The 24520-nt window shown below is 59.4% G+C and overlaps 1 protein-coding gene across 4 annotated transcripts in view; it reads left to right on the top strand.

The window, feature by feature from the left end:
* Positions 1 to 24520, top strand: part of GRM4 (glutamate metabotropic receptor 4) — a 53678-nt gene that overhangs the window by 6972 nt on the left and 22186 nt on the right. For all 4 annotated transcript variants that reach the window (XM_075443262.1, XM_075443264.1, XM_075443263.1 and 1 more), the window contains exons 2-4: positions 1774 to 2556; positions 11136 to 11352; positions 23369 to 23504. In XM_075443262.1, the coding sequence (XP_075299377.1) occupies positions 1774 to 2556; positions 11136 to 11352; positions 23369 to 23504 (1136 nt within the window). The remainder of the gene's footprint in view (positions 1 to 1773; positions 2557 to 11135; positions 11353 to 23368; positions 23505 to 24520) is intronic.

Here is a 24520-nt window from a genome sequence, read left to right as displayed (position 1 = left end):
GGTGAAAGCAAAAGAGACAATGTGACGGCACAGGGGGTTGCGGGAGGCTGGTGAGAAGTGAGATCCCCCCCCCCAGCTCCCCCCCCGGCTGTGGGCAGGAGGGTCCCGTGAGGGTCTGGGGCTGAGATGGAGGAGCTAGGATGGGCTGAGCCTTCTCGCCTCTGAGACACGGCGCAGGCACCGGCGCGCTGGGGCAGCGAGGCGGGGCGGCAGTTAGCAGGACCCGGTGGGTTTTTTCCACCTGGTGAAAAGACTGAATCTCATCCCATGGTGTTCGGTGGTTAACGGGGAACCACGAGTGCCTCCCCCCGCACCGCGCCGCAGGGCGGGCTGCTCTTCGATTGCTGCTTCTCGGGGAAGAGCAGCTGGCGATGCCGAAACGCTCCCCGCCAGCCGTGCTCGGTGCCAGGGCTGCCGATGCCGCGTGGCCCTCGGGCAGACGTTGGGATGCGGGTCGGGATGCAGCGCGTGTGCGTGGGCACAGCCTGCGGGCATCGCCCGGGCCCCCGCTCCCTGTGCCTTCACCCCCAGCTTCGCCCCCAGTTTCCCAAGGGACCATTCGCTCCCTCCTTCCTCGCCCGTGGGCACCCAGCTCGGGGTCCGAGGGCCGTCGCAGCGCGATGCTCTCGGCACACAGCTGACCGCCCATCCTTGCTGCTTTTAATCTGTGCGGACCCGCGGGTTGCTTGCCTGGGGCAGCCAGAAATCCCAACTCTCCCCGCGGCTGGGGCGAGCCCTCGGTGCTGTCGATATTTGCTGCTGGAAGCTGTCGATAACGGATGCTTGCGAGGAAGCAGCTGCTGGTTCAGAAACCGGTGGCCCGAAGGAAGAGCAGCAGGAGCGGCGATGCTTAGGGCAGTGGTTCAGATCCGTAACGCCGGGTTTTGTCGGTGCTTGGCCACGTCGGCTCTCACTGAAGACACAGATCAGCTCCCAGCCCGCTCGGTTCGCGGCGCGGCACTCGAGACGTGGGGACCTGTCGGGAAAAACCTGTTGGGAAACAGCCTCCAGCTCCCTCGGCACCTCCTTGCTGGAGCTCGATGGTGCTGGGGATGGGGGGATGGCTCGTGTTGCTGACCCCTGTCGAAGGCACCTGCCTGGCAGATGTGGGAGGAGGCTGGGGAGGATCTTCAGCCTCAGCTGGCTTTGCTGGGCACAGGACCTGGAGTCTGGCTGGGCCATCGATGGGGACAAGGAAAGGGCAGGGTGGGCACAGGAAGGGATGCTCAGGAGAGGAGGGGACTCGCCACGCGGTGGAGGGGCTGTTTAACGAGCAGGTTTCTCCCTGAATCAGCTCAGGGTTTAAACCAAGCTCAGCTTCAAGGCAGCTGCTTGGCTCCCATGCCTGGCTGTGCCCTGGGGCAGGCGGGATGCTCTGGGATGGGTGGGGACCAGGGCTGTGGGTGCATGCGGGGTTTGACCCCTTCCGAGCACCATCTCAGGGTCTGTCCTGCCCCAGCAACTCTCTGAAGAGGGGATGGGAAGGGACGGGTCCCGGGGCCTCCCTCCAGCCCTGGTCCCACTCCTCAGGGCAGAGCGAGCCAGGGGGCCCTGCGCCAGCCCCCCTGCCCAGATGCGGCTTGGGCTGAGCCAGAGCTGTTGGAGTGAATCAAAAATCAAGTGAATCCCAAATCCTTTTTTTTTTTTTGCAATAACCCCCAGTGCTGATTTGTGCCGAGCTCCCTGATGAGAGCTCGGAATAGCCGATGTCCTCTTCACCCTCCTGCTTAATTCTTTCTCTCTCCCCCTTCCTCCTCTCCTCCCCCTGCCAAGGGCTCCGGAGGAAGGACCCGAAGCTTTGCTTGGGCTCACGTCGCCGCTGCCGCCTCTTCTCCCTGGCGTAGCCATGCCGACCCCGTCACCCTCCTGCAGCCCGGCCGCCCGCTGCTCCCCAGGGACCGGCATCACCGCTGCGAGCTGCTGACGGTGCCGCGAGCGGGACCCTGCCGGGAGCCATGCCGCCTGCCCGCGCCCGCCTCGCTCCCTGACCGCCGCCGGGTTTCGGGCCACGAGGTTTGCCCCAGCACGGCTTTGGCGATGAGCGGGGGTTACTTTTGCATGGAGCGTCTCTCCTTCTGCCTCCTCCTGAGTGCCTGGAGCTGGGGGTGGGCGCCCGGGGGTGCCGCCAAGCCCAAGGGCCAGGGCTACCCGCACATGAACTCCATCCGCATCGACGGGGACATCACGCTCGGGGGGCTCTTCCCCGTGCACGGCCGGGGCGCGGAGGGCAAAGCCTGCGGGGAGCTGAAGAAGGAGAAGGGCATCCATCGCCTGGAGGCCATGCTCTTCGCCCTGGACCGCATCAACAACGACCCCGACCTGCTCCCCAACATCACCCTGGGCGCCCGCATCCTGGACACGTGCTCGCGGGACACGCACGCCCTGGAGCAGTCGCTGACCTTCGTGCAAGCCCTCATCGAGAAGGACAGCACCGAGGTGCGCTGCGTCAACGGCGGGCCCCCCATCATCACCAAACCGGAGCGGGTGGTCGGCGTCATCGGCGCCTCGGGCAGCTCTGTCTCCATCATGGTGGCCAACATCCTGCGGCTCTTCAAGGTAGGGCTCGGCGAGGGTAAAAATAACCGCCGCGGTGGTTTTGCAGCGTTTATCCACGCGTGCCTCTTCCTCCACGGCTGGGTGTAGGCAGGAGCCGGTGTCTTTAAAACCCTTCTCCTGCCTCCCCCGGGTCCCCGGGGATCCCTTCCCCCATCCCTCTCTGGTGACGACACTTTTAGCGGGAGGATTTTTATTTCTTCTCCCCCGGCTTCGTGGCGAGGGGGATGCTGATGCTCCTGGCGTCAGCAGGGCTGCGGGAGGGAGGTCGCCTCGCAGGAGATGGCTGGCGAGGTGGGCTGAGGATGGGTGTGGGGTGGGATGACTCGGGCTGGAAGGGACCGTGGGGGGCTCAGCCCACCGGGGCCGTCTGTGGGGTCAAACTGGGTTGATCAGAGCTTGGTTGTGGTGGAACTTGAAAACTTCTGAGGCTGGAGAGTGTCCAGCCTTCTTGGGAGCTCCCAGAGTGTTTTTGGGGTGCAGCCCTTGCTCCCCCTTCCCTGGCTGTTACTTGAGGGGGCTTGGGTGGTCTGTGGGAGCAGTGTCACCCAGAGGGTCAGCTGGGGGGGACCCTGGCCGTCCTGCTTAGCACTCTGGGTGAACCTTTGCTGTCACATAAGAAACACCAGGCACCTCCCTGCCTGTGGCTGTCACCTATAGACAGATGCTCTTGACCTGCCTGCCCATGAGGAGCTGCTAATTGGGAGCATTTCCGTGTCCCCCACCCTGGTGTGGATTATACCCCCAAAACGTGAGGTCATGCCGTAGCCAAATGGCTGGGCAGCTGCAGGGTTGCTGCCTGCGCTGCCGGGCTGGAGGCAGCTATCGCCGGCGGGGTGCGAGGGCGGCTGTGACCGCTCTCTGCTCCAGCCCAGGGGACACCAGCCAGGCTGGGGACACTTGTCCTGTGCCACCGGCTCCGGCTGTGCCGGGGGAAGCGGGGCACTCAGGGCTGCGCTGGGACGAGGGCTGGCTCTCGCTCCCCCTCGCCGTGCCAGGCGCAGGAAAGCCGAGGAGTTTCTGATTACTTTTCCCCTCGCTGTGCATTTATTTATCCGCAGCAGCGTCCCTGGGCTAGAGAGGGTGTTTGAACAAGAGCCCCCTCCGCAGCAAATGGCAGGGAGAAATGTAAATACCCCGCGCACCCAGCAGCCATGGGAGCCCCGTGCTGCCCCCCGAGCCGGGTCCCAGCTCTGCCTCCCCTCCCAGCACCCCGAAACCCCTCGGTTCTCTGGGGCTGATGCTGTTTTCCTTTTTGCCTTTCCCCCCTCCTCTTCCTCCATCGGCCCGGCGTGCTGAGAGCGCCGGGTGCCCTCCTGGGAGGGCTGGAAGCTGTTAGTGAAGACGGAAAAAACTGATTGCTGATGGAGTTTGATTTTTCTGGGTCCCTTTTTTTAAAACATGTTAATGTTCCAGGCGACGAGTGAGAGGGCTATTCAATAATTAAAATAATATAAATTAGACAGAGCGGGAGGAACTTAAAAGCTGTTTGCCGAGACAAAAAAGATTGAACGCTTGTCTGGGAGAGGAGGAGGAAGACAGGCAGTGGGAAAGGAGGCAGGACAGTGACAGCCGGAGGAGTGGAGGGTACCCACATCCTTTCTAGGTTGTTATTTTTTTTTTTTTCTCCCCCTTCTCCTCCAATTTGGATCCTTGGGCAAGGCAGCCCTGGCCTGTGTGGGAAGGATGTCACCGAGCCCAGATGCACCCGTGCCCCAGCCTTGCACCCAGGCACTGCCGGTGGCCCGAGGAGGGCCGGTCTGAAGCCCTGGGTGTCCCCAGCAACTTTAAAATCCAGAGCTGATCTCGGCCCTGCATGGCGGTGGGGAGGTGGGTAGAGGATGGGGACGTCGAAATCCCCGAGTGGGGACGATGCAGGACGAGCTCAACCCTTCCTAGACAGCAGTGAATCCCTGTCTGTGGGTGAGGGGGTGTGCGCGTGGGTGGGTGCAGTGTGGGTGAACTCCGCAGTGGTCCCCAGCACAGGGGCATCGTTCCCATGGGAGGTGGGGGTCTCATCCCCCCTCGCTGGGCGCAGCCCTGTTCCTGCAGCGGTGGGGGCTGGGGGGGGGGGGGGCTGGAGGAGGCTCTTTATCCCCCAGCCACGACCTGAGAGCTGCTGCCGCTCTTTGTTATTCAAATAGTGGGTTTATGGCAGGGACATGCTTAAAATGAAAATAAGGCAACTTCCATTTCACGCCGCTGCTGACCTTTAAGCGCGGGTGACTCCGCTCTGAGGTTCAGCAAAGCGTTTGCCTTCCCGGGCGCCGCTGCACGGGCGGTTGCCTTTGCCCATTCCCTCGGGAATGACACTTGCCGGAGCTCTGGCTGCTGCCACAGCATCGTGGTGTGAGGTGGGTGCTGCCCGCGTCCCCCTCGGCGCCCGCACCGGGAGCCCTCGGCGTCCCCCCGGCAAGGGGATGCTGGTGTGAAGCACTGGGAGCCAGAACAGGGGTCCCGCTCCAGCAGCGGGCGGTGGGTCGCAGCAGGTCTGCATCCCACCCCGTGTTCAGGGGGATGCTGCAGAGCCCTTACTGGGAGGGGGGGGTGTGTCACAGCAGCCCCCCCAATTTATCCCCCAGAGCTTGGAGCGGCCCCTTCTCCGCTCCCCACCATGTGCACAGCAGAGGTGGCCATTCCTGCCCCGGGGCGATGCTGTCCCCCTCCTCGGTCCCCTTCCCCATCCCACGCTCCCTTCCCCTGCATCCCGCCCTGCTCCATCCCCGCTGCCCTCCCCCCCAGCCCCCCAGCCCTCCCCCACCAGCGTGAGCCTTGCCCCTCCCCGCCAGGGGCTTTGTCGCTCCCACGCTACATAAATAAATAACGTGTCCTTCGTTAGATGCCACTGCCTAATTAAAGCTGTACATCAGTGGAACAACTTGCAGATGTGGCATCCTCTGTCCAAGCTGGTTTCATCTCTCCTCGCGGCTCTGCCTGCGGAGCAGCCTTCCCCCCGATCCCCGCTCTTGGCTCCTGGCGATAGCATCTCTCTGGCGTCACTGCGAGAGCTTGCTGGCGCGCTCCGGCTCCTTCCCACCCCTTTCCACTGGCTTTCCAGCCCCAGCTCTACCCGGTTTCTCCTGAACTGCCACAGCAATGGTGGTGTCAAAGGAACCGGGGCCGTCCCCTGCAAGTGTGATCCCCGAAAAGCTGCGACAGGGTCTGGGGTGCGTTTGCTCAACCCCATCCAGAAAGAGCTGGGAGGTGATGAAGCCCGAGTGCTCAGCCGGGGTGAGGAGCATCCTTGGTGTGAGGATGGACTCAACATGCACTGAGCACTTTGAGGTGCTTGTTTTCTTCATGGCAGCGAGCGCAGCAGCTCTTTTTAGCGCAGGGGTGTTGTACAGCATGAATAATTCACCTGATGGAGGACGGTGCCCATCGCGTGCACGGCAGGAGCAGGCTGTGCTCCGCACGCGAGGTTGTGCTGCCTGTGGACGGGTTGGTGGTGCTGGATCAGGCCCCCGGTGCTGAGCCCCTTAGGCTCGTGTCTGGTCCCTGCCATGGGGGATGCCCCGAGCTTTGCGGATGGTGGGACGGGAGAGATGCTGCACGCGGCACCACGCTTCCCACTTCGTGGGGAAATAACCTTCATGAAGCCGGGAAGGTGGAAATCGGCCGGGGGACACTCTGATTAATCACCCGCTCCGCTCCTGCCACTTGGTTTCCTTGTTCTTCACTGGGTTTATTAAAATAAATTGCAGCTGCCTGGCTCCCCTGGGCTGCCCCGGCCACGCAGCCCCCCTCTTGGTCCCTGGGCACGGCTCGGCGAGGAGGATCGCGAGGCTGAAGGGAGGGGGGACAGCAGGTCCAGTGAGCAGCGAAGGGCAGCGGCTGTGGCTCTCTGCTTCGCTCTCGGCTGGGGTGGGAGCTGTTATTTTTTTTTTTGGAAAAAGGGATGCAACGACCCTCTGGCAGCACTGGGGTTTTCTGCTGGAGCTGCCTCCCTGGGTCCACGGGCAATTAAGAAGTTTTCTTTCTCATCGCTGGTTTTACCTCTGCCTCCGGACGAGCCGTCTCCCTTTGGCGTAAGCCCACGCCGGGGCTGGCTGGGACGTCCTCCCGTGGCTGCCGTGCTTCCCGGTGCTTTATTTCTTGACAAAAGCCAGATTTATTGAAGGGACCAAGCAGCCTGCGCTCGGCTGCCTCAGCCCCGGTGTCGGAGCTGCTGGATTTACGCGCTCGGTTTAACAGGTCGGGGTAAAGGAGCGGGAGGTCGGGGAGTCCGTTGCTCCCCGCCCCAAGCTGTGTCCCCTCAAGCGTGGCTCTCGTGTGTCACCCTGGAGTGGCTGCCTCTCGGTGGCACCGGAGCTGGGAAATGGAAGGATTTGTTATCGGCTCCGTGTTGTGTCGGTGCATTGCGACGCCCGAGCCATTTTCTTGCCCCGTTCCAATTTCCAGTTGGGGAAACTGAGGCACAGAGACCTGGTGAGCAGCTCAGGGTGTGTGGCGTTTGGGATATTCATCGCTCTCTGAGGAGATGCTGAGGGCTGGATCCTGTCTGGGCGCTGGGCCTGATCCTGCGGCCCTGGGGAGGGGGCAGGGGGCTGGGGGCTGCAGCTTGCTCTGCTCTGACGGCAAGGTCTGACCATCCCCGCTCACCCCTCGCTCCGCCAGCCCCTGCGGTGCTTTACGCTCGCTCTAATTAAAAGCTGCCGTCCAAATGGCTCGATGATGGAAATTCTAATTAAATCAATTCCGTCTTGTCAGTGAACCTGAGGTTTGCATAAGATATGCATGAAATTAATAATTATGGTTAGGGAATTAGCTGCTCCAGACCCCATCTCTGGCGTGGGGGGGCTGGTGCTCGGAGCAGCCGGGCCGGTGCAGGAGCCCCTTCTCGTGGGGCTGCTCCCACCCGGTGTGCGCGGCTCGGCCGTGCGATGGCCCGGGGGTTTTGCGGCTCCTTCCCTCCTGGCTGCTCAGGCTGATGTTCGGGTTGATGGTTGAAGTCGGAGCGTGGCAGCCCGGCGAACCTGGGCTGGGGCCTCACTGAAATCACTGCTTGTGCCGAATTCTCCCCGATCTGAAGGGGATTCTGTCCGCCGCCGCCGGCAGAGAGAGTGCTGCATCAGCTCGTCAGCTGGCAGTAATGAAACGGGTACCAAATCAAGGTGGTTTTGCAGTGTGTTTGAGGTTGATCACAGCAGATCTGTTGACCCAGGGGCTGGGGGGAGCAGGATAACACCCCAACCCTGGCTCCTGCCTGCTCTCTTACCCTGGGGGACATTTCTGCAGGTTGGGGGTGGGTTTGGATGATGCTGATTCTTGTTTTTCAGTTCAAAATAAGGGAGGAAGGAGGTTTTACCCCCCTGCCCTGGGATTATTCCTCACTTCTGATAGGACGAGGGAGCCTTGGGGTGCAGGAGGGCTGGTCCTGCTGACCTCCCCACCAGCACCATGGTATTTATCCCAGGCTGGAAATGAGCCAGGCAAGGTACCACCGGTGTCCAGATATGTAGCTGAGAGATGTTTCCAGCTTCCCCTCCCCACCGCATCCATCTTCTTTCTAAGAACCTTGAATTCCCTGCCTGCATTTTGCTTTTATGGACCTAAAAGGACTTTTGTCTTTTATCTGAGAAAATAGCTGGTGCCGGGAGTTGGGCTATTGTAGACCACAAGATCAAAAAGGTAGGGGGGGGCGGAAAAAGGCAGAAGTCTACAAAACGGTCATTTGGGAACTGGTATTTTATTTTCACTTCCATCCCAAGCAGAGGAGCGAAAGAGAAAAGCTCTTTCTGTTTGTTTATTAAAACACAGCTTCCAGTTCGCAGCCTGTAGATCAACAGGTATTTTCTAGGCTTCGTTTTCCAGCAGGGGCTCGAGCAGGATGGGCAGCCCGGGGGTTAAACCGGGATGTGTCCTGGCCAGCTGGGCTTGGCTGGGATTCCCGGTGTCACCGGGGGAATAGCTGGGAAGTCTCCATCGCCAGTGCCCTGCTGAGGAGGCAGAGATCGATTTAAACTAAACCGCTTTGCAGAGGAAAAAAAATCCTTGGGGAAGGATCCTCTGGAAAGGCCGGGTTGTGTTCCTGCCCCCAAATCCCCTTTGATGTGGGCACGGCTGCTTCCCCCGCACGCTTGCCCTCCGTCGCGTGGGCACGCTGCGTGCATCGCCTCCGCCCCGATCCCCCGTGTCCATCCTCCGGCCGGCACCGCTGTGGGCGAGGCGGGGAGCTGCCCCCCCTGTTCCCTCCCCAGGATGAATGATTGCCAGACCAGCGCCTCGCCTGCTGAGCAGAATTTTAATCGAGTCTGATGCGCCGGCTCCCGGTCACAGACACCCAACGAGCAGATCACAGCCCCTCGGTAAGGAGCACAAAGCAGATTGTCACAGAGTAATCCTATTTGTGCCTTGATAAAGATTCCTTCCTCTCCCACTCCTTCGCCATCTCTCCCTTTTTTCATCTTATATTTCGCAGGTGGGTAGAAGGGTGCCTGCTCCTTTCCAGGGGCCTTTTAGCATTCAGGTGGAGTCGTGGTTTATAACACCGGTATCGTATTTAATAGAGAGAGAGAGGGAAGTGGAAGAGGGGAAAATAACAGAGAAACACACTGTGAAGTGCAGCCTGGGAGCAGGAGCGGAGGAGGATGGGGTGGGTTGGGAGAGCCGGGAGGCTCCGGTCTGAGCCTCCCCATCCTTGGGATGCTGCTGCGCAGCCGGGCTCCCAGCAGGGTGGCTTGATCTTACAGCACCAGCTGTGATCCCCACAGACCCCAAACCTCTCCCCATCGCCTCCAAGCCCACCCAGGTGTCTCTGCCGCTGGGAATTGGCTAATTGTTTAATGAGGAGTGGTGATGGGTGAGGCCAAAGGCAGCCTGGGCTGATCTGGGCATCCAGGAAGACCCAGGTGCCTGTTGATGCTGGGGGATTTCTGGGATCCACTGCAGTCCTGCATGGCTCCAGCAGCATTTGTGCTCCTGCAAGCTGGATTACTGAGTTCTTCCTAAACTGGATTAGAGGGAGCAGGAGAGGGGGAAGGCTTCTAGGAGCTGGGGGTTGCTGCTTTGTGCCTGCTTGCGCCCAAGGCAGGGGGAGGTTTGGGATTGGCGATGCCCTGGGCTGTTCCTCCTCTGTTTGCTCTGTCCTGGCAGTAAAGCAGCATCTGTGGGGAGGTGAGAGGGCAGCGGGTGGCCGGACCCTTCCCCAGGCTGTGCCAGCTCCAGGTAGGGCTGTCGCTGTCTCTGCAGCGCTGCTGCCCCGTAGCTCCAGCCCCTGCAATTCTATCGCTGCTGGATTTAAAACCTTGCCCAGGTTTTGGGCAGGGCTCTGCCAGCCCTCGCGACGTGTCGGGCTGCACCCCGGACAGGTACCTGCTCGCGCGTGGGACGAGGGGATGATGGATGGGGCTGTCTCGGTATTCGGTGTGTCTTTGGTCGGGAGCTCCATGCGAGTAGGGAGAACGTGGGCTTGATAATTTAATAAGCCTTTTCCATCTTTAAGATAAATTAATATCTGTAGTGTGTTTTGGAGATGTAAAGTGCTGTGTAAGTGTTAAGCATAGCATGATCCTGCGGTGCTAAATCACTCTAGTGTACTGTGCGAGGCGCGGCAGCTCTGGTTAATTTAAAGGGTTTATTTATGGCTTGGGTGGACAGGACCTGGCAGGCTGGGGTCAGAGCTGTCCTTCCCAGGGCAGGAAGCCAAAGGGAGACCTTAGCAGTGCTGTCCGGGGCAGAAGTAAGGTTTTCTCTTTGGCCTCTCCCATGCTGGGCACATCTGATGCTCAAGAAACCTTTCTGGGGTCCTGCTGGGTGTCGCTGAGCTTTGGGTGGTCCCCAAGCCCCGCAGTCTCCAGGGCTGAGCCAGCCTGCACAGCCAAGGCTTGGTACCTGCTTCCCCTAGCTGGTGCTGATCCCCTTTGCCCAGGCAGCACCCAGAGGCACCCCCAGCTCTCGTGCTGGCCGGCACCCAGGGAGCACGGAGGGGAGATCAAAGCGGGCAGGCAGGCGTGTTACATGCAGAAATGAAAGCTTGGGATGCTCTAAACCTCTCCCTGCAAAGCCCAGGGCTGCCTGGCTCCTTAGTGGACCTCGAAGGGACTTGTTGGTGTTTGCTCTGCCCTGGGACTGGTTTCTGTTCATCCTCGGGAGATCCCGGAGCCCTTCTGACCTGCTGGGCTCTGCTGAGCCAGGTGCTTCTGCAGGCAGAAGTGTAAAGCAGCAGCTCTGCGCTTTCTGATGGTTTTATTTCCCCCTTCCCAGACATCGGTGTGTGTGGGTTTGGATCGGACTGGAGCATGTGGAGGAGATGTGTGTCGTGGCATGGGTTTTGTGTCTCCCGTGCCCAGTGATGGGTGGAAATCACCAGATGAAAGCCTTTAGGTTTCCACCAAGACCCAGAAGAGCTGATAACCCTCCACTTCATGGTCTCCCTCCGCAAGGTGCTGGTCCTGAGTGCTCTGAAGCATCCCATGTCTGTCTGGTAGCACATGCTCCCACCTGACCCATGGTCTTCCTTGTCTCCCACCTTCATCTGCTCCAGAGCAAGGCTTTGGGAGCATGGGCAAGGAGAGGGCATTGCAGTGGGGTGGAGATCACCTCTTTCTCCTGACACTTCGTCTTTCTTCCCTCCATCCCAGATCCCCCAGATCAGCTACGCCTCCACCGCGCCGGACCTGAGCGACAACAGCCGCTACGATTTCTTCTCCCGCGTCGTGCCGTCTGACACCTACCAGGCCCAAGCCATGGTGGACATCGTCAAAGCCCTCAAGTGGAACTATGTCTCCACCTTGGCCTCCGAGGGCAGCTATGGTGAAAGCGGCGTGGAGGCCTTCATCCAGAAGTCCAGGGAGGATGGTGAGTGGGTTTCTCCCAGGATGGGAGCTCGGCGTGGGCTCTGGAGCAGCTGGGGCTGGAGGGATGCATCTGGTTGGGTTTCTTGGCCTGAGATGGGATGTGGGTGCGGTGCATGAGCGGGGGTGGATGGCATGGTTTGGGGGACAGCCCCAGGACGGTGCGGGTTTTGGGGCTACCCTGCTGATTGCAAGGACAACGTGGTAGCCAGCAAGGACCCAGGCTTGCCAGCAAGGATAGGGACCAGCAATCCCAAGCTGCCTTGGCAGGGTAGGCTGCTTTATTGCTGCTAGCTCCCTTTAGAAGGCATCTTGAGATCCTGTTCCCTACTCACCAGGAGACCTCCGGTCTGCCGAGCTGGCCTAACCCCCTCCCTCTGCAGCTGAGCCACGGGCTGGGCGCATTCCAGAAGAAAAGTCTTTTGCAAATACTCCCAGGTTTTAACAGAAAATAAAGCTGGCACCAATTCGCGCTTTGCCCAATTTTAGCGGAATTATCCCCGAGGGCAGGTGCTTTAGCTTGTCTATAGGCTTTGGACAGGCGGAAAGTCCATGCTCAGCAAAACTCTTTGGGAGGATTTGTCTGGAGCCAGAAAGCGTTTTGCTGACAGGAGCGCTGGGATGCTTAGGGGGGATTAGCAGCCTCGGCAGCAGCGGAGGAGCTCGTGGGTACCCGCCGGTGGCCGAGCGTCAGTCCCAGGGCCGGCTGGGACAGCGAGATCCTCGGGTGTTGCTGTCGTGGGTGTTGTGACCATGAGCCCGAAGCTGCCCCGAGACCCTGCGAAGAGGCCGGCACCACACCTGGGTCCCTCCTCGCTCCGGCATTGCTTCGCGGGGCGAGACGGGAGCTAAAGAGTGTTTTCTGTGGCAGTTAAAACCCTGCAGTGCACAGGCTGCTGCCTATTACTGGCTTAACTGTATCTGAATGGCACATTAAGTTCTGGCAAAGTCGGTGGGACACCAGCCTATCTGGAGCTAGTCAAACTGTGTTATGGCCTTATAAATGGATAAAGGGAATAAAAACTTCTAGGTGACGAGCTCCTAATCAAAGCCCTATAAATAGGAACAGCGTTAATTCTGTCTCGCGCGCCCTGGCACTGGAAGCCGGCTGTGCTTTTAATATGCGCAGAAACCCATCTGGGGATTCAACCTGGAATCTGCTCTTCAGGATTTTAACTTGAAAAGCAGAATATTTTCACGGGGCTGTGGTTTTGCAAGGAGCGCGAGGGGATGCTTCGGAGTAGGCGGTCGCGACGCTTGTCATACGGCGGGGCGTGCAGCGCGGGGATGCGGGTGCGAGCGGTGCCGGGGTGCCTGCGCTGAGCTGGGGCTGTGTCTGCACGCAGCCCGGCGTGACGGCGAGTTGCTGTGAGGGGGACGTGGGGATCTGCGGATGCAAAGCTGCCATCGGGCGCGTGTGGTGCCCGGCAGGTCTGGGGGAGCTGGATGGGGTGCCCCAGGGACGGGGTGCCCTGGGGAAGGGCTGCGGGTGTTTATGGCTCTGTTAGGAGCTTCGCCGCTAACCCTACCAGGGTGTGTAAATGCTGGCAGCAGCCCGGTCTGGCTAGTGGGGATAACGAGAGCCTCGTCTGACTGCGGGAGGGATCGGGGAAAGCAGCCTTTTGCGGGGGCAGGGGGGCATTTTTGCATTATCTTCAGTGGTTTTCCACCCCAAAAAGGGAGTTTCCTTGCCCACCTTGGGCCGGCAGGTCCTGCCCCACGGGGTGCCCAGGGCAGGGCTGATGGGGACCGCTGGGTGACACGGGGAGGTGACAGTAATACCGGGGTAAGCAGCTTCGTTAGCCCATGCCTGGCCCTGGTGTGCCCTCATCCCGCGGTGAGGACGGCCGGAGGATGCTCTGCCACCCCATCCGTGGCTGCTGCTGCGTGTGGCCGGGAGGAGCGGGCCGATGCGCAGGCACGACTCGAACCCACGCTCCTCCTCCATTAAGCCCCAGTAAGGAGCCGTTGTCGTGACTGGTGGTCCCACTGCAGCACGAGCACTTCTTCTTTGAGATACCTGTGGTTACCGTGAATTCCTATAACCAGATGGTTAATGATACGACGGCGTAATTGCAGAGTAAACGAGTGTACATGGAGTCGAAATGCACGCGTATTAATCTGGGGCTGAGGCAGTCCTGTAATTTGTGTATCCGCATAACCCAGCGATTATGTGCATTAGTGATAATTTAGTTATCAAAAAGCATAATTCCACTGTAATTGCGGTATAACAGCGGCGTAAGTGCAGCCGGCGCGTTATCAGCGGCAGCGCCGCTTCCCTGCTCGTGCTGCGGGAGTAGGTTTGTTTGTAAGAGCCGTCGCATGTCAGCGCGAGCGCGGGGCCCCGGGGAAGCGGCTCTCCCTTGGGTGCCTGGGGGGCTCCCCAAAGCATCTCCCATGGGGGAGGAGCGCCGGGGGTCGGGCTTGCTCCCTCGCCCACGGAAGGCAGCTCCGCAGCCGTGAAAACACTGCGGTTGGACCAAGAAGGGGCTTTTTCTTTTTTTCCTTTTCATTTTTTATTTGAAAATCCCCCAGCCTTATTCCCTGTGGTGGCAACTGCCAGGCTGGAGGACGCGCGGGGCTGTGTCTGCTTCGCCTTTGTGGCTTCCCCCAGAAATAGGGACGGCTCCGCTGACACCGAAAGGCTTTACGCCAGCATGGAGCTGCTGAGAACGGAGGAAGGATCCGTCCCCTTCTTTTATAGCCTGTTTGGGTATGCCTGGCTCTCATTTGCACTTCTCTGCCAGTGCAAAGGGTCCTGCGATTTATTGCTGCTTCAAGGTGCCTCCAGCCCGTGAACGTGGTGTAAGAGGGTGATCGGTGACTCGGGATCTGGCTGCTGCCGAGGGCTTGCAAGCAGTTTGTCAGGTGGTGGAGCTTACCCGTGCTGGGGTATTCACACGGGGGGAGCGAGCCAGCCCCTGGCCCTGCTGGCTCTGCCTGAGGGTTCCCACCCGACCCCGGGATCGGGGTGAGCATCGCCCGCTCTCCTCCCGAACAGCTCTCCGCTTCGCTTCTCTTGCCGAGCCCGAGTCTTCGGAGTCGGTTTTTATTTCCATCAAGCAATAATGCTCATTGCTGTAGTTAGCAGTTAGCATTCAAGCTGTTTGCTTTCTGATGCATTATCAACTTGACCTTCAGTTTCAATTTTTAGCAAAGCCTCACGTTAAAGCCTTCGCCGTCGCGGTGGAAAGCGTTTCTGCTCCAGGCACAAACCGACCCCCCCGCCGCCAGCCGGGAGAAGAAACTCGCCCTGGGGACAGGTTGTTCTTGCAACAGGGTCTGGCCGTGGGCTGCCGAGACAGACTGACCTGGGAGGGTGATTATATATTTCAATTACACCAGCAATTATGCTGTTGGCCCCTGGCAATTGCTGGTGGTGGCACCAGTGGCCGGACTGTCCTTATTCACCACAGTGAAGGTTTTTTCAGTGCTGGCATTGCAAAGATGTTACGTCTGCAAAGGATGAATTTTCTTTGGCCCTATTCTTCCTCTACTCTGCCCTGGTGAGGCCCCATCTGCAGCACTGTGTCCAGTTCTGGGCTCCCCAGTTCAAGAAAGATGAGGAGCTACTGGAGAGAGTCCAGTGGAGGGCTACGAGGATGGTGAGGGTACTGGAGCATCTCTCCTACGAGGAGAGGCTGAGGGAGCTGGGCCTGTTCAGCCTGGAGAAGAGAAGGCTGAGAGGGGACCTAATAAATGTTTATAAGTATCTGCAGGGTGGGGGTCAGGAGGACGGGGCCAGACTCTTTGCAGTGGTGCCCAGTGACAGGACAAGGGGCAATGGGCACAAACTGAAGCAGAGGAAGCTCCAGCTGAAGATGAGGAAGAACTTCTTCCCTCTGAGGGTGACGGAGCCCTGGCCCAGGCTGCCCAGGGAGGCTGTGGAGTCTCCTTCTCTGGAGATATTCCAGCCCCGGCTGGACGCGGTGCTGTGCAGCCTGCTCTGGGTGACCCTGCTTGGGCAGGGGGTTGGGCTGGGTGACCCACAGAGGGCCCTGCCAACCCCGACCATTCTGTGATTCTGTGATTCTATTTAAGTGTTTTAAGTGCTCCCCCAAAGCACCCTGCAAAGGCAATGGGTGTCAGCTGTATGTACACCTTGGCACCAAGGCAGGGCCAGCAGCAGGGTGTCCCCAGCGTCCCCATCGCCATCTCCTCTCATGCAGCATCCCCCCGTGACCCCGACCCGCGGCGTTGTTTCGGCGGACGGACAGACCCGACCCGTCCGCAGTCCTTTGGCTCTGCGTGCGTTGACATCTCCGCTGTCGCCAGGCTCTTGGAGATGAAGTGTTAGATTTATATTTATGTAATTTAGCTGGTGAGCGCAGCATGTTATGCCACACGTTGTAATGTGCAGCGCTCGGTTTTGTGAAGAGGGTAATATTTCCAGCCAAATGCAAGGCTCCTTAGTCGTGTGTCTGGATCAATTTTACACTGTCATTTCCCCCCTCTATTGTTTTATCCTTCGCTGAGTTTTCTATATTTTTAGTTAAGAGGCTGGTATATATTTGTGATGCATTTGCTCATCCCCATGTGACATTCATGGCTTTCTCCTTCTGGTTTTAGCTGGGTTCATTACTTTTGGTTGATGCATCAGGATGTCACCCCCAAAGAGCCGCTCCCAAATCTTAAGGCATAAGCAAGCATCACGTATGACTTTACAGCAGATTTGTATATGCAAACCTGGAATTTGCTAGTCCTGGCTCTTTGCTGGCCTTGGGGATCGCCTCGTCCTGTGCCCTGCGGATGCCATCCCCACGGGACAGCTGGGATGGACAGGAGGACGGTGCTGGTGGGTCTCTGCCCCTGGTACCTCCCGCTGCTGTTTGAAGGGAGTTTCCCACCCCCCCCCCAGCAAAGCGAGTGACCCTCAGGCCTGTGACAGCGAGGTGTGCTGAGCAGCAGGGCAGAGCCCGGCTGGCGATCCGGCTCCCTTTCAGCCCCGAGGACGGCTGTTCCTGTGCAGTCAGCACTCAATTACTGCAGCTCACCCGAGGGCTGTTATTTGCTGCCAACGTCTGGGCTCCCCAGCCAAATCCTCCCGTTCAGCAGCCGGCACAGAGCTGGACTTTTTTTTGTGGCACGCTGCTGAGAGCCCGGAGGGTCCCTGCTCTGCCCAAAACCTGGATTTTGGGTGAATCTTCTCCTGCAGGTGTTTTCTGGCTGATAACTCCGAGGCTGGTGGCATCTCTGTCCCCTGTGGGGCTCGAACGGAGCATCTCTGAGCAGGTCCTTTCACTGCGTGGCTCAGGAGGAGTCTCTGGCACCCACGGGCCAAAATCATGGCTATACCCATCCCCTAAGTTTCTCTGCTGGTCTCTGTCGACTCATTCGCTGCCCATAAATCAGCACCAGCTCTTGCTGGGAGCAGCAGCTTTTGTGCTGGCTGGGGCAGCCGGAGGGACAGGTCTGATCACTGAGGCTCTGCTGCCATCGCCACTTTGGGTCCTGAAACTCTTGCAGGCTGCTTGGAGACAGAAATCACATTTCCTGGGTTATTTTTCTATTTTTTCCCCCCATAGCTTCTTTTCTTTTTGTTGCTGTCAACACTGTGTACCCCAATACAGCCTGAAGGGAGCCATGCCTCAATTTCCCCACCTAAAAACCTTCCCTGCTCTTGAGCTGTTTGCTGGTGGATGCGAAGTGTCTGGCAAGCTGGGACCGGGGAGAGCCAGAGCTGAACTGGGGCTGCTGGTCTGGGAAAATGCTCCCTCCAGCCCAGGGCTCACTGCGTTTGCTGCCTGAAATCTGCCTGTAAATCAAGCTGCTCTCCCCTCTTAACTCCTGGTTTTCAGGTCTCGCAGCGTTCCCTTTCCGCGTGGAAGCGGGGAGGGAGGCGAGCAGGGCCGGGCAGGGAGGGGCTGTTACTTGTAGTCGAGGCTGGCGTGCGGGCTCTGGCTTGCCGCCCAACCCTGGGCTTTAGAGGCAGCCCAGGTTGATATCTTGCTCTGTAATATTTTTTTGGTGTGTGTTTGGGAGGTGCCCGGGGGCTGGTGACCTGGGCTGGGTCGTGGCAGGCAAACGCTGGCGGCTCTGAGCGGCTCCCAGCAAGGTCCAGTCCAAGACTGGGTGAGATGGGAACCGCAGCCCCGGGGGATCGGTGAAATGAAGAGTGTGTGTGTTTTCCATGAAGTGGGTTTGGGTTAGGAGGGATGAGCTAAATTATTATGCTATATGAAGGGAAAAGCTGTCTTTACTCTCAGGACTCATCTGGCACTTCAGGCCCCAGCTCCTGGAGTCGTGATGGGTGGGAGTCTCTGCTGCAGAGAATAAACTCAAGCCTCTGACTGCAGAGCGGTGCTCCCTTTGCAGAGCAGTAGATGGGGGAAAGACTGCAAAATCTTGCTATAAACCTCCCCTAAAATCCTAAAGTCTTCTGGCTCTTCCTGGCTCAGGGCTGGAGCAGGGTGAGGGGGAAGGAGACGCAGCCCGTGGGGCAGCTCGTTGCAGAGGGGCTGCAGGAGCTGGGGGGCTTGACTTGCCCCAGTCCCTGGGTAGGTCTTTCGCAGACGATCCTCCCCGTGGACACAGACCGCGGTGTTGTTACCTCCCTGATAAACCTGAATTTTCTGCCCTCCAGTGTCTAGCCAAGGGCCCTAGGTTTGAGCTGAAGACTTGCTTTTTTTCCTTCTTTTCCCCATTGCAAATTCATTAATTACTTATTTAGCCTGGCAATGCAGGCAGTTGAAAAGCAGGAGCAAATTGTTCAGATTCATAACGTCTGATGAGATATCAAAACACTGAAGAGCAGAATTTGAGCCGGTTCCAGGGAGAAGGCAGGCAGCAAGTGCCAGGAGCCTCCGGTGATGGGGACGCGCGATGCAGAGCCCAGGGTGTTCAAGTAGGGAAACCACCACCTCCAAAGTGGGATCAGGCTGCAAAGATGTGGGGGTCAGGGAGCTGCCATCTCTCCCCACTCTGCACTCCCGGGAGGGAAGGGGTGAGATGCCCACCTTGCAGTGAAGCACGGGAGTCTACGAGCTGAGATCTGGCTGCAGCAGGGGATGCGTTGGGGCTGGTTTTGGGTGACAGTGGCAGGTTGGTGTCCCCAAGCACACCCGAGCTGGTTGTTGAGGTGCTTTGCCAGCAGCAGGACCTGGAGTTGTGGGATGTTGCAGCCTCTGTGCTGGATAATCCGGGTATTGCTCTCATTAAGGCTCCACCACAACAAAGGAGGGATCAGAGCCGCGTGTGATGGGACCCGGGGCAGCTCGCCAGCGCTGCCGTTCTCCCTCGGCTCGTGTGGTGGCACGGGGCTGTGTCCCCATCGCACCGCTCTCCCCAGCCCAGCTTGTGCGCAGGTACCCATGGGGTGGAGGGATCCTTCCCCAAACTGGAAAGCCACTCGTTGCTGCAGTGTTGAGGGTGGATGGATGGATGGATGGATGGATGGATGATACAAACCCTCACCCTGTGCAGGACATCCGATGCTCCGCGGTTAGACCAAAGCACACTGGTCCTGTGATGGCACAGGAGCTTTGCCCTAATAACTTCTCCTCTAATGAGTCAGTTCCTGGAGGCTTTGAAGTGATATGAATAATGAATCCGAGGGCAGGGGAGCAACCAGCTGCTCGCCAATTAAGACTCTGAGCTTGGGAACTCATTTAAATGGCTGGGGTTAGGAAGGGGAGGCCAGGAACGTGTGGGGAGCCGTGCAGATGCTGCTTGCAGAAGCCCACCACGGCCGAGCTGTGCAGAGCCCCATCCCCTCCTCGGGGTGCCCAGGGCTGCCCGGGGAGCACGTCGCGGTGGGGGGGATGTGCACGTCGCAGTTCCCAGCACGGCTGGGCCCCCCATCTCCACCGCACCGTGCGGGTGCTCGCCCAGCGCTTGGCAGCCGGCGGCTCTGCAGGGAGCCCCGGCAGATTGATGGTGTACGTTAGCGACAGCAAAAAGCTTATTATCTACCTGCAATCAAGAGGGCACTTCAGCGTCGCGCTTCCCAGAGCAGCTGCGCTCCCACCGAGCCTGTAATGGCGGAGATTAAACCCTGACCTGTGTTTGACAACACGCGTTAACCCCTCCTTAATGAGGAGAGTCCCCGAGGCCCGCGGTGAGCGGTCGGCAGAGCCAGGGGATGCCGTGCGGGCTGGGATCCCACCGGGCTGGGGGTGATGCCGGCGGGAGGGATACGGCCCTGTGCTCAGGGATGGGGCAGGCAGCGGTTTGCTCCCAGAGGGCTTCTCAGTGGCTGGGATGGGTGCAAGGGGCTGTTGGGTGGCTCTGGGTGCAGACCCTCGCTGTTCTGCCCCTGGGGCTGAGGTGGGACGTGGGTGCGGAGGTGTCCCCGCTGGCCTGGCTCTGCTGGCAGGAGGGCAGGTTGCTTTGCTGGAGGACGAGCCCTGCGGCAAACCCTTCCCTTCACAGAGCTGCCGTTGCTGCGTGTCCCGGTTTTACATGGGAGGAGTTTTTCCTTCTTTTCCCTGATGGGTGTCTGCGCCAAGACCTGCCTGTGTGGGACAGGGTGGCCGCTGCCTGATTAACCGGGCGGACTCGTTAGGGCAGGCGGCAGAGAAAGGGCTGCGAGTGCAGCAGCGGGCACGCTTGGCCACCTCCCGTAATTACATCCCCACCATTTCACTCTCCCTGTCGGTCTCCGCTTCCCTGGGTGCGGGCTGCTGAATATTTCATCCTCGGCTCTTCCCAGCAGCCTTCTCACAAAGCTGCTGGCCGTGCTGCTGTGGGACCGGGCTGCTGCCGCTGTAGGGGCTTGGGCCAGGAGCTGAAAGCAGCTCCGGATGCTCCTGGACCCTGGGGCTGCAGCTCCAGGTGCTTGGGTGCTGCCCCAGCCCACGAGAGGTTTGGAAATGGGCTGAAGTTGGTTTTTCAAGGCTGATCTCTTGCTGCAAGTGCCCTACACCCCGTGCTGCCGTCCATTGGTGATGGCATGCATGGGATCTCGTCTGAGCATCCTTGAATCGGGTGCCTGTCTCCAGGCTGTGTCCATCAGCTGGGTGTGGGATGCTGCCCCACTCCTGGAGGCTTCCCCACTATTCTGGCTCCAGTTTGGCGCTTTCTCAAAGCTAGAGGAGGAAAGGGGTCCCCATTCCTCACCTCCTACCTTCTCCCAGCGTCAGACCCTGGCCTGAGCCGGGGAGCGATGCTGTGCTGTCTGGCTGGAGGAGGGAGAGAGCCCGCCCCCTCCCCATCCCTGCCGCCTCCTCGATTTGATTTCTTGCTTTAAAGGAGTGTTTTGACTAAATGGATTTTTGTGCGAAGATGGCATCGCTTGGCAAATCCCCCTGCCCATCACCGTGCCCGAGGGCCATGAATAATGCAGGCACTGAGAGCCTGGGCTGCTGGAGGTGAGCGGGGCTGCCCCGAAACATGCAGCTCTGCCCACCCCAGCCACCAACCGCCGACCCTCTGGACCTTGTTTTCTTTTTTAATTATTATTAAGAAGATTTCATTCATTAAGAAGGTAAAAACGTTAAGCAGTGTTGTCAGTATCGGTGCGCGGGCTGGAGGAGGGTACTGCGGGAATGTGGGGCTCCCAGGCCCTCCCAAGGCTTTTATCTGGGCTAGGTTTGTGTTATTTTTAAGCCTGGAGACCCCCAATGAGCTGTAATAAACCGCAGGGCACAGGCGGCGCAGCCAGGGGTTGGGGACATCTGTGTCCATCCACGGGGTGTTTTTTTTCCAGCATCCAGCCCCTTCTTGGGTCTCCATCCCTGCTTTCCCACTGGGCTGGCCACATCCTGCTCGTGTTCTCCATGCTCTTGAGCCGCCGCGTTAGTTGGGTCCTCATTACATCCTAATTGCCCGTATCTCTCTTTTGTTACATTCCTCGTTAGTTTGATTTAACGGAGCTGCCAAGTAACTTTGTCATTTTTGAATTGCCATCGATTTAGTCTCTTTTCTTATTTATTTATGGACCCATCTATTCTACCACCCCCTCTTCCCATGCTTACAAGAAGACAGTCCCTGCCACGTGCTCGCCCAAGGCCACTTGCCACCCCTGCAAGTGCCACAGGATCCTGGGGATGCTCAAAGATGCTACTCGGGATGAGGGGAATAAAACCCCCTCAGAGGACCCCAGCGCAAAGCCTCGCTGCTGTCCCAGGAAAGTCTCGAAGCTGGGTTTGCTCCGGCCGTGCTGGGAAGCAGCCGATGCTGCAGCTGCCATGGGCATGCCTGGAACCCCCATGTCTGTGTGCTGCACACTCACGGGTGCACACGTGTTCAGGGGTACATGTCGTGGTGGGACACGTGTCATGGCGTGTGGCTTCCCGTGCTCACACGAGCCCGGAGCGGAGCACAGGCAGCACGGGGTCCTCGTGGTGTTGGTGCCCGGTGTGCACTTGTGCCAGCACCGCTCTGTCGCTCGCGTGTGCGCACACCCACCCGACCGTGCCGGGGCTTTTGGAAGGCTCTCGTGTTTGCAAACTGCTGCTTTTGTTGGATTTTCTCCTTTTATTGCCATGGAAACTGTAATTAAGCCGCGCTGACTCCTCAGCCGGAGCCGTTCTCTCCGGCGGCACAGCCGGTGCCACCCTGGCATGGCCGGGGGCTCAGCGGTGACTGGGGCCGAGTGACCCCCCAGCAGGGCTGAGCCCGTCCTGCCAGCACTGCCTGCTGCTGCCCGCCTCGCCCGCCTGATCTGTCTGTCCGGGCGTCTGTTGATCCAACTCCCTCCTCTCCATCCATCTGGCTCCCCATATGGGAAACAAACAGCAAATTGGCCCAATTTCTTACCGTAGGGGAAAAAAAAACTCTGACAAACCCCCGCTCTCCGTGGCTGGGCTGCGGGGCGCGGGGAGCGGGCGATGCTCCCCGGCCGGCGAGTGTTTGCTGGGGCTGCTGTTGTCCCCGTCCCTCCAACCCAAAGCATCCTGTCATTCGATGGACCTCCCTCGCTGCGTGCTCGGCACCCGTCAGATCCCCCCCTCTCTCTGGCATTAGGCTGCAAGGGGCCAAATTACCCCAGTTTTGCTTCGGCCCTGTGGGAGGGAGTGACCCCTCGTGTCCCGGAGGCTTCTGCCTCGGTGCCTGTCCCTGTCCTGTCCTCCCCCTGCTCCTCTCCAGGGCCGTAAGCTGGGAAATCTCTCCCTGCCACCCTGTGCTAATTACTCTGACCTTTGCTTAAGCGGGGATCATTTAGTGGCAGGCAAGGTATCAGCCACGTCATTTACTATGCAAATTGACACCATCAATTACATCCAGAAGGTCCCGCAATGTTTAATTTTCTCTCCCATCTCTCTTTTTATTGGCATCTGCAAAAATGCAGGAGCAGAAGGGCTCTGGCTTTTCGGAGCTGGAGGCTGGGAGCCCAGCAGCCGTGTGTGGGGACTCTTCCAGTTGCCAGCTTCCCCTTGTCTCTTTTAATTTTTATTAGCTGCTTTTGCAATCACTCTGTGGAAAGCTGGGCTGGGAGCTTGGCCGGTGCCGCAGGGATGGGAATAAAACCCTTTGCAGGGCAAGGGTGCTGTCTCGGGGGCAAAGGGCTCGTGCTGGGGCTGCAGCCCTTCGTCTCCTCTTCCCATGGGCTGTTTTTGCCAGTATTTGACGAGTGCATGTGCAGAGCCCTTTGCAAAACCCAGTCCTGCGCTGGGGGAGCGGTTGGTGCTCGGAGCTGGCTGGAAAACCCTCTCCGAGCTGCGGGATGGGACCGTGTGCCTGTCGGGGCGTGATGTGGTTTTGGCTCGAAGCGACAGGTAGCGAGAGGAGTGGGTGGAAGGCAGAGATGAGCTACGGCAATGCGGGATGGGAGGGAGGAGTGGCGAGGGAGGGCTGAGCTGTGAGGAAGAGGAGGGGTGAAGGAAGCGACCTGGGAGAGGAGGTGTAAGGGGAGAGTTTGGGTACGTGTCCCGGGGGACTGGGTGGTGGCTGGGGGGGCTGTGGGGACAGTGGGCTGTGGAGATGGTGTGGTGCTGAGCCCCTTACTGTGGCTGGGGTGCAGGTGAGCTGGGGAGACCCCCGCTTGTGTGTCGTGGGGGCTGAGGAGCCCTGGGAAGAGGGGCTGTCCCCAGGGAACGGGGACGTGTGGGGGTCTCTCAGTGCCGGGCTCTCTGCCACAGGGGGGGTGTGCGTGGCCCAGTCTGTCAAGATCCCACGGGAGCCCAAGCCAGGAGAGTTCGACAAGATCATCCGCCGCCTCCTGGAGACCTCCCACGCGCGGGCTGTCATCATCTTTGCTAATGAAGACGATATCAGGTACGGAGGGGCTGGTCTGGTGGGCAGGGGAGGCTTGGGGGGGGCAATGCACTTCGGGGCACCTGCACTGAGCCCGACGTGCTCTACGCACGCTGCTGGCCTGGGGCGTGGGATGCAGGATGCTGATGGCAGGAGCTGGGCACTGCGAGAGGAGACGACCATGCCTGCAGTGCGCGTTTGTGTCTGCAACACGGGGCAGATGTGTCTGCGGGGCTGCCTGTGCGGCGTGGCACGGACGTGTCTGCAGTGGTGAGAGAACGCACCTTGCAGTGTCGTGTGGACACCTCTGCAGTGGGAGAGGACACACCTTGCAGCATGGCGTGGGCACATCTGCAGTGGGAGAGGACACACCTTGCAGCGTGGCGTGGACACCTCTGCAGTGGGAGAGGACGCACCTTGCAGCATGGTGTGGACACATCTGTAGTGGGGAGAGGATGCACCTTGCAGTGTGGCATGGACACCTCTGCAGTGGGAGAAGAACACACCTTGCAGCGTGGCGTGGACACCTCTACAGTGGGAGAGGACACACCTTGCAGCGTGGCGTGGACACCTCTGCAGTGGGAGAGGACGCACCTTGCAGCGTGGCGTGGACACATCTGTAGTGGGGAGAGGATGCACCTTGCAGCGTGGTGTGGACACATCTGTAGTGGGGAGAGGATGCACCTTGCAGCATGGTGTGGACACGTCTGCAGTGGGAGAGGACGCACCTTGCAGCATGGTGTGGACACGTCTGCAGTGGGAGAGGATGCACCTTGCAGCGTGGTGTGGACACATCTGTAGTGGGGAGAGGATGCACCTTGCAGCGTGGTGTGGACACATCTGTAGTGGGGAGAGGATGCACCTTGCAGCGTGGCATGGACACCTCTGCAGTGGGAGAAGAACACACCTTGCAGCGTGGCACGGACACATCTGCAGTGGGAGAGGACACACCTTGCAGCGTGGTGTGGACACGTCTGCAGTGGGAGAGGATGCACCTTGCAGCGTGGCGTGGACACCTCTGCAGTGGGAGAGGATAC

The sequence above is a fragment of the Opisthocomus hoazin genome, chromosome 25 (genome assembly GCF_030867145.1).
Source record: "Opisthocomus hoazin isolate bOpiHoa1 chromosome 25, bOpiHoa1.hap1, whole genome shotgun sequence".
Classification (NCBI taxonomy): Eukaryota; Metazoa; Chordata; class Aves; order Opisthocomiformes; family Opisthocomidae; genus Opisthocomus; species Opisthocomus hoazin.
This window is presented reverse-complemented; position numbering and strand designations above follow the sequence as displayed.